Source organism: Callithrix jacchus, chromosome 1, assembly GCF_049354715.1.
Source record: "Callithrix jacchus isolate 240 chromosome 1, calJac240_pri, whole genome shotgun sequence".
NCBI classification, from domain to species: Eukaryota; Metazoa; Chordata; class Mammalia; order Primates; family Cebidae; genus Callithrix; species Callithrix jacchus.
The window spans coordinates 22,827,706-22,844,339 of NC_133502.1; the positions used below are offsets into that span (position 1 = coordinate 22,827,706).

At 36.1% G+C, this 16,634-nt stretch overlaps 1 protein-coding gene across 2 annotated transcripts in view; it reads right to left on the reverse strand.

Moving 5' to 3' along the window:
- Nucleotides 1-9,659: 9,659 nt before the first annotated feature.
- The window catches only part of NALF1 (NALCN channel auxiliary factor 1), a 678,420-nt gene continuing 671,445 nt past the window's right edge, over nt 9,660-16,634 (reverse strand). The window contains exons 3-4 of one of the 2 annotated variants that reach the window (XM_009000395.5): nt 15,294-15,339; nt 9,660-13,529 (exon numbers count right to left, since the gene is read on the reverse strand). In XM_009000395.5, coding sequence (XP_008998643.3) covers nt 15,317-15,339 — 23 coding nt within the window. In that variant the 3' untranslated portion in view covers nt 9,660-13,529; nt 15,294-15,316. The remainder of the gene's footprint in view (nt 13,530-15,293; nt 15,340-16,634) is intronic. The other variant, XM_002742529.6, reaches the window with a different exon arrangement.

Consider the following 16,634-nt stretch of genomic DNA (forward strand, 5'->3'; position numbering starts at 1 on the left):
AGAACACTGCTTTTCAGTTACTTTGAGTGATTTTATTAGTGATTTTATATGAATGCGATCTGACCATCCTCAACCAATACTGAACTTAACCCTTTATTCTGAGACCAGAGGTTGGAGAAATATAAACCTAAACAATTTTGTTGCATTTCTTCCACATTTCTAACAATTAATGTGCAATTTCTTTTTACAAATGAAGGCTGATCTTCAATTTTAGATGATTTTGTCGATGATTAGGAGAGCAGGATTGTACTAGGTATGTTGTTAGTGGAAGAACGTGGCCCTGGCACCGGAAGAATAAGGTCCGAGACCAAGAACAGAAGTCCTTGACTTGTGTGACTTTGACTCTCTCAGAGATTTGCATCTCCTCCAAAAATGTAGAATTAGAAAATCTTTGATGCCGGTTTGTTGTAGAGCCAGAAATAATTTATACAGATTTATTGGCTCTGACAGATGCCTGAAAAATAAGTTGTCTCTCTTTTGCCTTCCTTTTTTTTCTCAGTAATATACCCCAATATTATTCATTTCTCCCCAGAGAGTTTTTTAAAGCTTTAATTATTGTCATGTTCTCATATCTTGTATCTTTTAAAATATGAGGTCTAAAATTGATCGTAAATCTTCAAAAATCTGATGTTATTACTGGATTAATGGCAAGCTTATGGTTACTACCATTTTAATGTTTCCACTAAAACGTTAACATAATTGAGCAGCTATTTTTCAACCTTTGGTGATATTTAGATGATATTTGGAGACAATAGGCAGACAATGACCTGATTTCTAGGGGGTCTATACTATGCAAAATGAAATATATGTACATATATTGTCAAATATGTGCAGATACTATTTTGATTCACATGTAAATTCATTTTATATAATTGAATTACTATGTGATACATAAATACATAATATAATGTTTTACATTGAAGATTAGAGATAGTTCTCAGCTATAATGGTTTGTCAGATGATGTTTGACTTAATGATTTTAAACTTTTCGATGGTGTAAAAGTGATAAACACTCAGTAGAACATCATAAATTAAATGAGATACTCAACACTTCACTATAAAATAGATAGGTTTTGTTTGACCAACATGGTGAAAGCCCATCTCTATTAAAAATACAAAATCAGCTGGTGTAGTGGTACACGCCAGTAATCCCAGCTACTTGGGAGGCTGAGGCAGGAGAATCGCTTGAACCCAAGAGGCAGAAGTTGCAATGAGCTGAGATCGTGCCACTGCACTCCAGCCTGGGCAACAAGAGTGAAACTCCATCTCAAAAAAAAAAAAAGTAAAAAAATAGGTTTTGTGTGAGATGATTTTGCTCAACTGAAGGCTAATGCAAGTGTTCTGAGCATGTTTAAGGTAGGCAAGACTAATTCTGATATTCAGCAGGTTAGGTGTGCCTGTACCAAATGCATGTTTGACTTGGAATATTTTCAGCTTATTATGGGTTCAGGATGGCACCCCGCTGTAAGTCGAAGAGCATCTGTATATATTTTCCTGATCAATAAAAACGAATGCTAACTGGTGTCATAAGGCATGAACAGACACTCTGGATGTTTTGAGTCAAGAAGAGATCCTCATAGAAAAGATGACTAAGACCATTCAAGTTGACCAAAGTTTTTTGATTGCTGATAAAGTTATTATATTAAACTTAGACTTAAAAAATTACATTATATTTAAAAAAAACCAACACTTGAAAATGACTGTCCCCTTCCAGTTTAGATATATTTGCCAGTTCTGTGGTTTGGGGACCTGAAATTGCCCATTCTTGTTTGCCATCTCTTTCTTCAAGAACCCACTCCCAAAGAAAACCAAGCACATATCTACCCACATTTTTTACTCTTCTTACATGAAATCCATGGTTCGAAGAACTGAGCAAAAGGCATGTTTTCACTGGGTAGAAATGCTGGTAGGGAAAATTGGAAGTACATACCAAAAAAATTAAAGCTCTATTAACCTATAAGTTTTCCTTAGAAAAATGTATCTCAAGAAACCCTCATCAATATTTATCTGAGAATGACTATTGCAGCACTAAATACAAAAGAATAATGGAGATCTCTAAATATCTCATGATTGGAGATTGTTAAAAAGCCTGGTTTGCTGACAGCAGAATCCTGGGATAAATAAGGATGAGGGGGATTCTTGGGTAAATACTGGTAAATTCTATTTCTCTCTTACTTTGAGGTCAGTGGCTTATCAATACACATACATACATGTCTGGGTGAACTCACATACACACATATACAAATACCTACATACATCTATAAAAACGAACTCATTTTCAAATCTCTTCTGCCCATCTCTGCTGGAAGGTAAAATAGAAAGCATTAAGTTATTCCATGCTGTTACTCCCTTCATTCCTCAACAGATCCTATACTGACGATTGTCCCTCTGTTTTCAATTGGGGTCACGACTTTCAATCTAAAAGTAATCATTTGTTTGATAAAGTGACTCTACCCCTAACTTTGTCTGTTCTGATGTTTTCTGTCTTGGCACATGACAAAATGTCTGTGTCTTTTGTTGGCTGAATTCAGATCTGATTATTAAATTTAAAATGCCACTCTATTTGTGCAACTAACTTCTGTCAATAGGAGTTAAAAACTTCCACAGTAGCTGCCATGTTTTTTACATAACGTGCATTGTTATCATATGCCCTTTTCCCACACTGGTCTAAGAACCCCTGGAAGACCAAAAATATCTCTTTTTTATCTATTTCTCCAAAGCCTAGTCCCAGGAACAGGGAGGCTGCTCAGTAAGTTTATTCAGATAAAAGAATGAAAGGCATGATGCAGGCAGTTTATATGTCTATTTTATACAAACTAAAATGTAGTTGTGTGAGATTCACATTCTGTTCTCAAGATGAAAAGCATTAGGTATTAATTTTAAGTTTCAGTGTTTTCCCCCTTCCTGAAACTTTCAATAAAATAAGGAGGAAAAGCCACATAATGCTACCTTGAATAACAAAAGACATGTTACTACTACTCAGAAATTTTATTGGTGTTTATTATATGATTTTAGAAAGAAACGTTCTGCTTTTCTGCCTCTTGTTCCGATTCAAAGCTGGCTCCCAGTGCTCTCAGCACAGCATCCCCAGTGAAGAAAGGCGCTCATTGTCTCAGATGAGGTGAGCTGTGATGAACGGCCAGCTCACCTGCAACTCTGTGGCAGGGAGACAAATGATGCTGTGCTCAGCCTTCATCAATTTCTCTCTAGTATCACAAAAATAACTTTTCCCTTCATACCCACCTTTGAGAAGGCTTTGAGAAAAATAGAAGATTAATTAGCCAAGTTCAAGGGTAAAAGAAGGAAGAAAACTAGTCTTTTATTTTTGTGAATGAAATCATGCTAAATTGATACATTAAATAAATATTTTACAAAATGTAGCTATTTGCAATTAATTGCACAGGGATACACATTCTGAATAGACTATTCTTAAAATTTAAAAATCTGCTTAATATGTTTTCGTTAGCCTTAGTTAGTTGAAAATATATTTGCACATTCATAGCATGGGTGCTACAATTTTATATACAGGTAGTCCTTGAAAAATCTGGGAGTTAGGGGCTCCGACCTCTGAACAGTTGAAAATTCGTGTATAACTTTTGACTCTCCCCAAACTTAACCACTAATAGTCTAGTGTTGACTAGATGCCTTACGGATAACAGAAATAGTCAATGAACACATACTGTCACCCAGGCTGGAGTGTAGTGGTGCGATCACTGCAAACTCAGACTCCTGAGCTCAAGCAAGCTTCCCACCTCAGCCTGTCTGTAGCTGGGACCACAGTATCTGCCCCTCTGCCAGGCTTTTTTTTTAATTTTAATTTTTATTTTTAGAGATGGGATCTTGCTATGCTGCCTGGTGTATGCATTATATATTGTGTTCTCAAAATAAAGTAAGCTAGAGAAGGGAAAATGTTATACAAATATCATAAGGAAGGAAAAGTGTATTTACTATTTATTAAGTGGAAGTCCTATAAAGTCATCGTGAAGGTCTTCATCATCTTCACATGTTGAGAAAGCTTTGAAGGAGGAAGAAGAGGAGGCGTCAGTTCTGCTGTCTCAGGGATGGTGGAGGCAAAGAAAATCCACATGGAAGATGACTCATGCAGTTCAAACCCATGTTATTCAGGGATGAACTGTGGTTTGCAAAGTATTTGGGTAAACACAATCTCAGTGGCAGTGTGGGGGCTGTTGTGAGTCTTGGAAAAGTGGACTGAACTTGTATTAAGCTGTTAGTTCTCCATAGAAATAGAAAGATAACAATGTTTTAAGAATTCTTTTAAACATTGTATGCAACAAAATGGACTTTTGCAGAGATTAGATATCCATTTCAGTTGAAATGTGATTTTTTAAAAGACATATTTTGAAAGTAAAATTTCTATACTTTGTTAAAATACATGTAAATCCAAACTGCTAATCCTGAAAAATTCGAAGTCATTCTTTGCAACTTTAACTTTATTCTTAGGAAAGTATTACACTGGTATTTTTCCACAAACTCTGATAGTTTCCTTAAGTCATTTTGAAAAGAATATTTCTTTTTGGGTCATTGTCATAAATTACTGCATCCGTTTTTAGTTGAATTTAAAGGGTCTTTGTAGTACAACTAAACTTTTCCTAGTAATATCATATTTAATATATTTCATGTATTTTAAGATTTTTTCTGACACAATAATTTAAGCTTCTTTTCAATTCTGAGAATCATGAGATAGTCTACATGGGTAAACAACCACACTGACAGCAGTGCAGCTCACTTCAAATGAGATCCATTCCTGCAAGCTGAGTTGAAAGGAAAAAAGATCAGAGAGAAAGTGAGAAAGCAAAGCCAGAGCAAGTGAGAGAGAGAGAGAGAGAGAGAGGAGACAAAAATAAAGGCAGATAATCAAATCTACATCTAACAACATGAGTTTTTTGTTTGATACATGTTGGGGCTAACCAATGGGTAGAGTTTTAATTTCATGTCTTCCTGAACATAAATATGACTCTGCATAGTTTCATACGAAATTTGATGAGACCCAGAAAGCTATAGAAAAACCACATGAATTAAATGAAAAACTATGTTTTCTTAAGGGTAAAGGAAAAATGCACACACACAAAAAATCTACCAAATATTAGACTCTAAATGTGGTGAAGTTATGAGAATATTTTACATGTATTTTACTTATGTGAGTATAACAATCATCCTGTGTGTTTTTGCATATCCAAAACCTGATTTTACTTTATCACATTTCAGAAGAAAGAAAATGAAATTAAATAAAAATGCTTTGGCTCACTTGACTTTTGTATAAAACTGTAAGAACACTAAGATTTGCATGAGGAATAAATCACGTTTAAAAATTTAGAAAATAATTTTGTTCCTGACGGATTTTATGCACTGAATGACTTATAGATTAAAGAAAAGAAAAATAATAGATACAAATGTTACTTCTGCTCTTTTTAAATAATGAAATTCTTGCCAAGTGCTTCAGCAAATGAATACCACAAAATCGTCATGTGGTATTGTGGAGTAGACGCTCAACGTTCAAGCCAAGATTGCAGCAAGACTAACCCATGTCACTTCACTTGTCCCCAGTGTATGCCGGGGGTCCTCTAGTCTTTTTGTTGAATGGATAAATCATCAAGTTTCAGCAGATGTCGTTAGTTTAATCTGCTGCCCCGTTAATTCATACCATGTAGAGATACAGCAAAGAGTAGGAAATAAAAATGACACAAAAGAGAAAAAGAAATTAAGTAAAGCAATGAAAACTTTGCAGTCCTCTAGATAATTTTTAAAACTCAATGAGCAAAATAATCAGCCCTAATATACACATGTGCATAAAGGAGTTTAACCAATTCTGTTTTGGAGGAATCAGTTGTGTTAACATAACTATGGTGAGAGAAAAAGCAAATTCACCTAAAACAAATAATCCAGGCAACCGAAGAAATAAGGTGTAAGCAAACTTTAGCAGTGGCCTCTGTTACGTTTTATTTGTATTTTTATAATTTTGGAATTTGAAATTCTAGATCTAATGGATTTTTCCACATTCTTAATCTCTTGTACTTAACTAGTTTTAGTACTTTTGTTCTGTGATAATACTCACATAAAAAATGCACTTCAAGGCGCAGTGTGGTGACTCACACCTGTCACCCAGCACTTTGGGAGGCCAAGAAGGGCAGATCACGAGGTCAGGAGATCAAAACCATTCTGGCTAACATGGTGAAACCCCGTCTCTATTAAAAATACAAAAAATTAGCCTGGTGTGCTGGCATGTGCCTGTAGTCCTAGCTACTCAGGAGGCTGAGGCAGGAGAATGGCTTGAACCCAGGAGGCAGAGGTTGTAGTGAGCAGAGATTGCGCCCCTGCACTCCAGCCTGGGTGACAGAGTGAGAATCCTTTCTCAAAAAAAAAAAAAAAGTACTTGAGTATATTCAGAAAAACAATTTAAAAATAATACATGTGTTTATACATCCCTTCCTACTTTTAATATGTCACACATCATCAATAAATCTAAGAAAAATGGAAATAAGGAAAATTAAGTGCAAACATAAGAATGTTTATTATGATATGAAAATAAATGCCATATGGAGAAAAAAGAATAACAAAGACAAGAATAAAATCTGAATAAAATTCAGACTTTTTTTTTAACGTCAATAGAGAGCTTTAACTTTTGTTGTAGGGCTTTTTTTTTCTTTTTGAGACGAAGTCTTGCTCTGTAGCCAGGCTGGCATGTCCAGCTTTTTGTATTTTAGTAGAGACAGGGTTTCACCATGTTGGCCAGGATGGTCTTGATCTCCAGACATTGTGATCCACCTGCTTGGCCTCCCAAAGTGCTGGGATTACAGGCATGAGCCGGAAGTTTTTATTTCCTATTGTTTTATCCATTTTGTAGTGAAATGGTCAGTAGAAAATGGCTGTAAATTGAAATTTACATTTCAATAAAAATTACCTTCTACTTGGCTAGCTCACCAACAACTGAAATCTTGAAGCAGCCAGTGATGCAGTGAGCTGGGACTTTTAGGAGACACAGTCACTGAGGAAAGTGTATATTCATAGATCAGTGTTCATAACCTGCCCTTCAACTGAAGTTGTAAATTTATTTCACTCATTTTTCTCTCTCCTGATTCTATTCCCCTCTCACCTACCTAGATACAAATCAATGAAATAAAAATTTACTCAAGAACCCTGTTTAATCCATTTTCATATCCTTTTCAAAAATGGAACAGGTTTTTGAATTTTTTCACTGTTATTTTATTCTATAATATAGCATTAATTAAAACATATTAATTCAATTGAGACATTTTCATAAGTTTAAAATCACTATAGTATTTTTTGCTTAAGGAATTCAGAGGCACCAAACATTTATATATATTTTTTGATCTAAAGCCTTAACAACCACTTTGAAGTTGCATCATTATTTCCACTGCCAGTGTAGACCAATTTACACTCATATACAGAACCACCTCTCAATTTGTGCAGATGTCTTTAACTTTTGCTTGTTCCCTTTCAGGAGAGGACATCTAAAAAAACAAACGCTGTTTACACTAAAAGTCATCGGAGCTCTCTTTAGTTCTGTAAAATACGTTAACACTTTCAAACTGTACTGAAAATACATTGATGGTCAGTCTGCTAGATTAAAGATGTGAGGTGTTTTTAAAAAATATGTAATTAAGAGATAAAACAAAATAAGTTCAGAAACTGTGAATGACTTCCAGGAGCAGTTCCTCTGAGCAAGCCAATTCCATTTCACTCTGTGAAGGAATAGTCATAACTAACTACTGCTGAGGACCTGTGGTGTCCAGGCACATTTATATTACTCATCTCATTTAAGCCTCAAATGTCGCCACAAAGTACTTTTCTCTCACGAGGTGTCGTGTACAAACACACCATTGACCTCCTTGTGTCACCTGGAGTCGAAGCTCATACCCACACCATGGCTTTGCCCTAAGATCCTGTGCCTTTTCTCTACATTAAAAACAAAAATTAAAAACCTATATTTTATTAAAATATTCCCATAGACTCTCTTCTCTTTTACCTCCAAAATATTGAATAACACAGCGACAAAGTCATGGAACAAAATGTAACATGACAAACAATCTCTAAGACATTTGCTAGGTCTTCCTGATGGTTTTGAATTTTTCATTTGAGTGATTTTATATATCTTAGAATATGGAGAAAATCCATTCAACTCTGGAAGTGTGTCTGAGACCTAGGGATCCCACTATGCCCGGAACCAGCTTGTGTAATTTGTAATCAGAAGATGCTTGAGTTCCATCATTTGCATTACCTGCCTGTGTGGCCCGGGACAAAACCACCAGGTGATTTTCTTCCAAGTTTAATTGGAATGTCTTGTCTCCAGTAAACATAGCCTTGAAGTACAGTATCTCAAGTATAAAGACCATAGTTGATATTTTGTTTCAAGCCTTAAGTTTTATCCCAAGGCTGAGAAGATCATCTCCACCTTTTCTCATTATATGGAGAATTTCTAGAATTTGTAGCAGTTTACTAGTCCTTATAACTGTCATGAAGACATTGCTTAAAAACTATACTTGTTTATTTCCTTCCCCCAACTTAAAGTCTTGTTACCCACGGTCACCCAAAACCTACCTGCCATATTAGGCTTTTAATTAACATTTTCAAGCTTGGAAGATGGAGGAGATTCTGGCTGTTTCAGAATTGTCATTCCTTCATTAAGGGAGGCATTTGGAGAGTCTGTTTCCCATGTCAAAGCAGGTATGGTTTTTAAATGAGCATGTTGCTCTACGACAGACAAATAGGATCATTCATCATCATGGTGTACATTGCTGTTATGGACTACATAATGTTCGTTAAAGTTTTACTTGCAAGTGAGGTGTGTGTGTGTGTGTGTGTGTGGTGTGTGTATTTTCATATCTCTCTAAAGATATACCATGGTATATAACCCTTTCTCCTCACATATGCATATGGATAGTTATGAAATTAAATACCTAGCTGAGTGCGATGGCTCACGCCTGTAATCCCAGCACTTTGGGAGGCCTAATTAGTGGGCGGATAATCTGATGTCAGGAGTTTGAGACTAGCCTGGCCAACTTGCTGACACCTCGTCTCTACTAAAAATACACAAATTAGCCAGGCATGGTGGCATAAGCCTGTAGTCCCAGCTACTCGGGAGGCTGAGGCAGGAGAATTGCTTGAACCCAGGAAACGGAGGTTGCAGTGAGCCGAGATTGTGCCACTGCCCTTCAGCCTGAGCGGCACAGCAAGATGCCTTCTAAATAAATAAATAAATAGACAAATGAAATACCCGACTGCAGTTCTAAATACAACAAAATGCACCTTTCAGTTCTGTGTTGATTTAATGCTTTGAGTAGCAGGAATATATTTCTAAATTTCATCATACCAAGAAAGAATGGAAATCATGCTTCAGACTCATTAATGTTTTTAATGTTGTTCAGGTATCAAATGCCATATGCCAGTTCAGGTATTTAGCACGGGGGTCTGGCATCCAATTGCTTAATTCATTTATTTTTTCTCCCCCTGGAAAAAAATTATAAAATTACTCATTCATATAAAACCTTCTTTCACCTCGTTCCATGCCTCCATCCATCCCTTTCTCCCTCCCACCTCCCTCCCTCACCCTCTTCTCTCCTGTCATTCCTGTTTCTGCTATCTGCCTATTTTCTTTTGTTTTAATTGACTATAGGTTCTAGTACTTAAAGGTGCCAATTTATTGGTAAGAAACCAAATTACTTTTTGTAATGATACCATTTGGAAGAACAATTTTCACTTACTATCTTGTGAGAGAGGGGAACAATACTATCTTTTTAATGCAAGAAAAGTCAATATAACATATCACCAAATGTAATTGCAATAAAGAATGACATTGAACTCTATTTATGTATGTCATTTGCCATTCAGCTTAGCAGTACCAACATATTCCAGAAACTGAAATTTCTTTACTGCAGATAAAAAGACAATAATAAACACAGGGAAATCTATTCCATACATTTATGAAACAAATGTTGTTTCCTTGATTTTCAACTTACTTGTAGAAATAATTATTTTAATATTGTAGTTCATTATCCAGTATATGTTAGACATCCTCTACAGGAAAAACTGAACAAGATGACAATTACAAAGAAGCAGGGGCTGAACTTACTCGTTTAAAATGAACAAGTGCACAACCTTAAGCATGCTCAAGTGTGTGCCAGCAAAGCTACCACAAACAATCAACGGATGTAGTGACAGTTGCATCATCGATTGTTTCTGAGCTTGGGAAAGGAGTCATTGCCTATTTGGATCCTCTGGCTGACCCCAAAAGAAGTTGCTTTGCTTCAACATGTCCAGTGGAAATATTGTGAGAAAGAGGTTACACACTTACAATAATAAATCCTAGGCACTGAGATCATTCTCCTGTCATAAGAACAGGTGACCATGACAAGAAAAAGATTCCACAGAATTAGAGACTATTCTAGTGCTGGCTGTCTTGATGGGGAGAAAGGACTCATTCTCCTTCTTCTTTTCACCATTCCTTCCTCACCTAAATTATTGATTTATAACGAAGACTGCAGTGTTTCTCTCAACTTTCAAAACTGTGTTTTAGGGGGTGTACCTCCTATGTAAAGTAACAGTGATTTTAGTTTCCCACCTTTTAGCTGACATTACCTCCAAACAAATGCTAAATCACAGGTAAGTGGAGCCTTCTGATCCTCTTGTATTTGAAAACAGCTTTAGTCAGTTCAAAATATATTGAGAAAATGAAAACCTATCTTTGAAGGAATACTGTTTTTCATCACTTTGCTGAGTGTTTAGAAAGAACAATTTATTTTCACGCCAATAAAAGTGGGTGGAGCTTGTATTTTTATTGTCATCTTCCCGCGAGAACGGAAATGCCTATGGCACGGGCAGAAGCAGCACAAGAAACACTGACGAGATGGTGAGATGGTGTGTCGAGTGGCCTTACCGCAGCAGAGGCAGATACAGGTCAGAACAGACTCCTTGCTGTTCACTTAGAGGTCATCTGAATAAGATCACCCTCCCGAGTTCTTCCTCAGGAATCATTTGCTGCCTCAATTCCTCTGCTTCTTGTCCCCCCAGCGCCATTGAAATCTGTATTCCACCACTGGTTAGGAAATCAAAGGGCTCATTTCGACAAGTGTTTCACAGTCAACAATTCAATGCAATTAATGTGTCTCCCCCAGCCATTCACTTCCCCAGCTTGTGCCCCCAGAAAAGCATCATGTTTCCATAATTTTAAAATATAATGCCTATGTGTATGTGTCTGTGCGCATGTGAATGTATTTGCATTTACAGAAAAAAAAAAATTTAGGAAAGGAACGAAAACGGGAGAATTTTGCATTTTTGGTGTTTTTTGTATTTGCGCAGACCATTTTAGGATTTTCAGTCTCAACAAAACACTATTGAAACAAAAGATCTAGTAAAATATTGTGCATGTACTGCTAAACAATTCTAGCATTTTATTAAGCAATACCTTTATTATTTTTGAATATTCTTAACAGACTGGAACAAAACATTGTTTTTTCAAAACAAAATATGCATACTGTACGCATGTTGCAGGGTTAAGTATGATGCAGAGGTTAAAGTCTGTTTGAACAAAAACAAATGCCCAGGGAAATTTCATAGCTATAAAGTTAATAACTAAATTTTGTTCGCTAAGAGGACCTTTTCTATGGATTTCCTTCATCTCTCAATCACACTGCAAACTTATCTGAAGTGCACTTCCCAAGTGTAGTTAGAGAATAGGAAGGAATGTAAGATTTTTTTTTAATTATTTGTTTTGTTTGTTTGTTTTTTTAAAAACAGCCCTTAGTAACTCTTCCTTCCACTGATTCTACTGTAAACTCATAAAAGCCTTTTACGGAAAGCAAATTCATATACACTCAGCAGGTGAAATGTTCCCACAAAGAAAAAATAAAATACAGAGTGATCAGACCTTTTTTCCTCAACTACCTAGAGCATGTTAGAGTGATAAAGTTTTTGCACATTAATAAAAATGGCTGACCTATTTATTTTTTTTTTAAAAAGAAGTTGTTCCTCTGTGATAATGCAGAATTGCATACACTGTATACCTGGAATAATTTTAAACCATATGTTAGGGAAATACTGGAATAAAATTGTATATATTCTGTATATTGCAGGTGTTTGAGCATTTCTATTGTCTCTTCCACAACAATAAGGGAGGAAAAGAAGTCCAGATATGTGTCTGCAATCCCTTTGTTCCCTGTAATTGCAATGGCCAAAATGTGCTCCTATATTACTGCAACAGAACTAAAATCACAATGAAAGCCCATCTCCATTGTCAATGGAAATACTTCCTCACTCCCCACATTCTGATTCTAGATGGCTGCTCCTGTCCAACTGGACCAGCAAGAAAGGGCTGGGCCACTTGGGGATGGGAACTGGAGCAACACAGTTCATGATAGTATTTTTTTTTTCCTTTTATTTAGTTTTCAACATAAAAATGTTCACTGTCTGATTCCATCTATTATGGAGAGCACTTGTTTGTTCAGCTAAAAAGGAACTCCCGTGAGGCCCCCTTGGCTCCGCTCTGTTTTGGGTTTGTGCAACAGGGGCTCTGAGGCCCACCAAGCGTGCACACCCATTCACTGTGGTTACACAGACAGAAGCAAGCGGATGTTGTCTGCTTAGGGGACAAGAAGAGGGCAAGGAAAAGGAAAGGCTGGGAAGGGTATTGGTTCTGCGGGCAGAAGGGAGACTTAGGGATTTTTTTATTTTTATTTTTTGTTGTTTTCTTTTTTTTGTCTTTTTTATTTTTTATTCTTTTTTTGTTGTTTTTTTGCTATACCATGAGGTCATAGCAATCATTCCTCTAATAGAAACTGACAGGACATAAAGACAGAACTATCTGATGAACACACACAATGACTAGAAATATATAGAGATAGAGACAGTGAAAAGACTTAGTTTACCTCTGAGAAACCATCCCCCAAAATAAATCCTGTATTAACAAGTGCAAAAAATAAACAAACAAATAAACTCAAACCAAAAAGAAAGCAAATAAAACCTCCAAACATTAAAACACAGTGTATAAAATGGTGTGAGAAATTTAAAGTCACTTTCCAGCCTTTTAGTCAATAAAAAGCTGTGGTTGTGTCCTTGTTTGGATTCAGGCCCATCTGTTTAGATTTTACCCTAAAGGCCTTGCGATAAGTAATTTGAGGGTAAAAGCACCCAGTTTCTGTTACATGAGACAGCAGTTGCATTTTTCACGGCGGGCCAGCTGCTGCTGTGGTGACACTTGTCCTTCCGTTACTCCTCATTGGTTGAGTTTTCTTCCAGCGTGTTGATGCCTCCAAAGCTCAGTCCGGCTGTATTCTGTGCTGCTGAGGCTGTGAGCACTGTGTGTAAGAGAATCAGTACAAGAACACACAGCTTGAGTCTGCTGTTGCACAGTCTTGTTGCTGATGACACTGTGAGCGATGTCCTGTGACAGGAGTCACTTTTATCTACGGTCCCTTTGGATGGGTTATTTGATTTTTCTTCTCTCCTGACGTCACAGCATTCTGGTTCATCATTGGTTAGAAAGGTTTCATAAAGCCCTGTAGGAAGAAGGAAGTAGAGTGTCAGCAGGGAGGAAATGCATTCACGACACAGTAGAGTGAAGCTGTTACCTGAACATTCCACCCCACAAACTCTTACAGGCAATTAGACATGTTTTAGAGGAAAGTCAAGTCAATATAATTGGATAGAGAGTCACCCATGGTCTCAAACCAGTATTGTTAGATTCTTCAAGTTGTTCTTTTATATTCCTGCAGTCATACCCTGAAAGTTCTGGGTTGTTGTGAATACAGAACAAAAGATTTTAAGTCAAAATCAGAACTTGAGGTTCTGGATCAACTTGGAGATCAAGTACATGCAACCATCCTTTTTTCTTTCACAGGAATGTGACCAATGAATGCAAAGCATAAACTGACATTAGCTAGTTATGCTGAGTGAAATAAGCAACCAATCATAATGTCATAGCTCCAGGAACCGTGCTATCAATCATTTCCTCTAAGAGGCCTCAACACGTCTTCTCTCCCCGAGTCTGGCAGAATGGGCAAAACCATCTATGTGTCCAGTGGGCGATTGAGTCATTTTGATTTATTTTCTAAACGTTTCTTTTATTTTTCTCCATTTGCTTTCTGTAGATGTCTGTGGGAATTGAGGCTTTGTTATGTTTTGCTTGGAGCATCACAGGAGGAGTCTCTGCTGTTCATCATCTCATTTGATCTATCCTCCAACTGTGTCTACCTGGAATTGTCTGTCTCTCTCTGCTTCTCTTGCTCTCTCTTCTCTTTTTTCCTCCTTGCTGAAACTCTTCCTTCCCTTTTTCTCTTCTTCCTTTGATAACACACATTGTTCTTATTTTAAAATTGACAAATGCATATTTTAAAACTTGGGAAGTGGTAAAAAGAATAAAACAACTCTGTATCTCTAATCTATCCAATCTTTTACCTTGCAGTATTATGTATAATATTTTTATGTGAGCTGTATAAGTCATTGTGTATTTCTTTTCTACTTGACTGAAACATTTATTTGTGGGTGTTAGAATGAACTTTTTACATATTTTGTCATGCTTGAAAAACTTATGTTTATATTATGTCACAAATTTTGTCATATTAATGTCATGCTTGAAAAACTTAAAAATGGGGATAATAATAAAGTAGTTGTAAGGATTACATGAGGTTTTTCATGTAACATGCTTGGTTCAGTGCCTACCACATAGATATAACATAAAAATTTGGGCTGCTGTGGATAACAATGGTTATCAATGGTATATCATTGCTCCAACCTTCACAATACAATCTAGAGGTATTTCCTCTATCTGCAGGCTCACTGCTCAATGTTCCAGCAATCCTGAAGCACTGGCTCTTCCCGGAGCGCCAGAGCCTGTATTACTAGCCAAGATGCTGTTTCTCCCTGAACTTTCCTCCATCAATTCCTCTGCATACTTCTCATTTATCCTTCAAATGTGGTTCAAATGAAACTCCCTCTGTGAGGCTTGTGCTCACACCCCTGGGCTATGCATTTTGCTTAACTCTTTATTATAGCAATCACTCTTATTTTTCTTTTAATCACAATTGCTAATTTTAATTTCAATTTTCTTACTTAACTGTCAATTTAAAAGCATAAACTATACATTCTCAGTTTTGTATTCCCAATATGTAGCAGAATGCCTGAACAAAATACTTAATGAGCATTTATTACATGAAGAAACTCAGTACCTATTTATGTAATCAAAAAGAATCTCAAATAATATACACTTCAATCTTCAGTATCTTTTAAAGAAATGAACAAGATATCCTTATAATGATGCTTACAATATTCATTTCTTCTTAGGCATTCAAAGGTAAACTTCACCTTCGCCTAGGTAGAATATAAAAAAAAAAAACTGAATTAATGAGGTCTTCAGCTCTGACATTTTTATTGTATGATATTTTCTTTTTTCATATAAGATATCTCACCGGTAGACTAATCACTTATTGAAATATATGTTTCCAATTTCTATAACAAAAGAAATTTACAATAAGATTATAAAAATGGAAATCTAGAAGTCCCTTAAATCAACATTTTAGAATGTTAATAATCAGAATATATTTAACAATGTTATGTAAATTAGAAGCTCTTCCAAAGTTGCTCAGAAACTGGCTTGCTGATTTGCAACTCAAGTTATTGCAGAAAAAAAAAAGTTCATTCAGGTCAGTAAATGAACTCTTCTTTTTGTCTGGCACAATTAATATTCTTCCTTTTTTCTCTCCTATCCATCTTTTTAACAAGTTTTTATTCAAACTTATGAATAACATGCATCTACATTAAGATACAATAATTCCACGGAGTATTTTACAAAATAACAAACACAAATCCTCCACCTCTCAATTTCTTCTTTCTCAAAGGCAAATATTTGCCTATCTTTTAGCTGTTTTTGTATTTAGCAGCATTTTGAGAATAACATGTCTTATGCTCTTCTTGATTTTATTTTTTAGCATTATCTGTAGATTCCTCTCAGGAAATGTAGGGATAAAACATTTATTCTCCTCCTCCTTCCAGCACATATGCTTCCCACTGAACCCTCACCCATTCCTGTAAATAGTAACTTTGATACCTGCTGTTCCCTTTACAGTATTAGGATGACATAAATGTAATTCTTAGTTCAATCATGTAGTAAAGTCCAATTTTTTATCCCTATACCACTTTGGTTTATTCTACAGATAATACTTGTCTTGTTATTTTCCCTATTCTAATGAATTCAGCTCAAATGCATTCCCAATTCTTGCAGTTGCATCAGGTTTTCTATCAGTTCTTTTCTGAAGAAATATCTCCTGGAGCCTCCCACCATCTGGATTCCCTCATGCCTGATGCATCTCTACTGCTCTCTGCACTGCAGTGCTGGATCTCCTGTTCCCTGTATCCTGTGCCTCATCCCCTTCTTTCTCCTTTTGGGCATTGACAGCCTCTAGTGTCCTCAGTAGGAAAAGCTCATAAAGATAAATTTCCAAGATGCCATATCCCTAAAAATGCTTTTATTCTACTTCATAGTCAACAGATTGTTTGGCTGGGTATAAAATTCTAATTTCACAATGATCATTCTTCAGATTTACTCAAGCATTGCTCCTATGTTTGGTTGCTGGACCTTCAGAACTTGTCCTTTAATTTTCTTATCT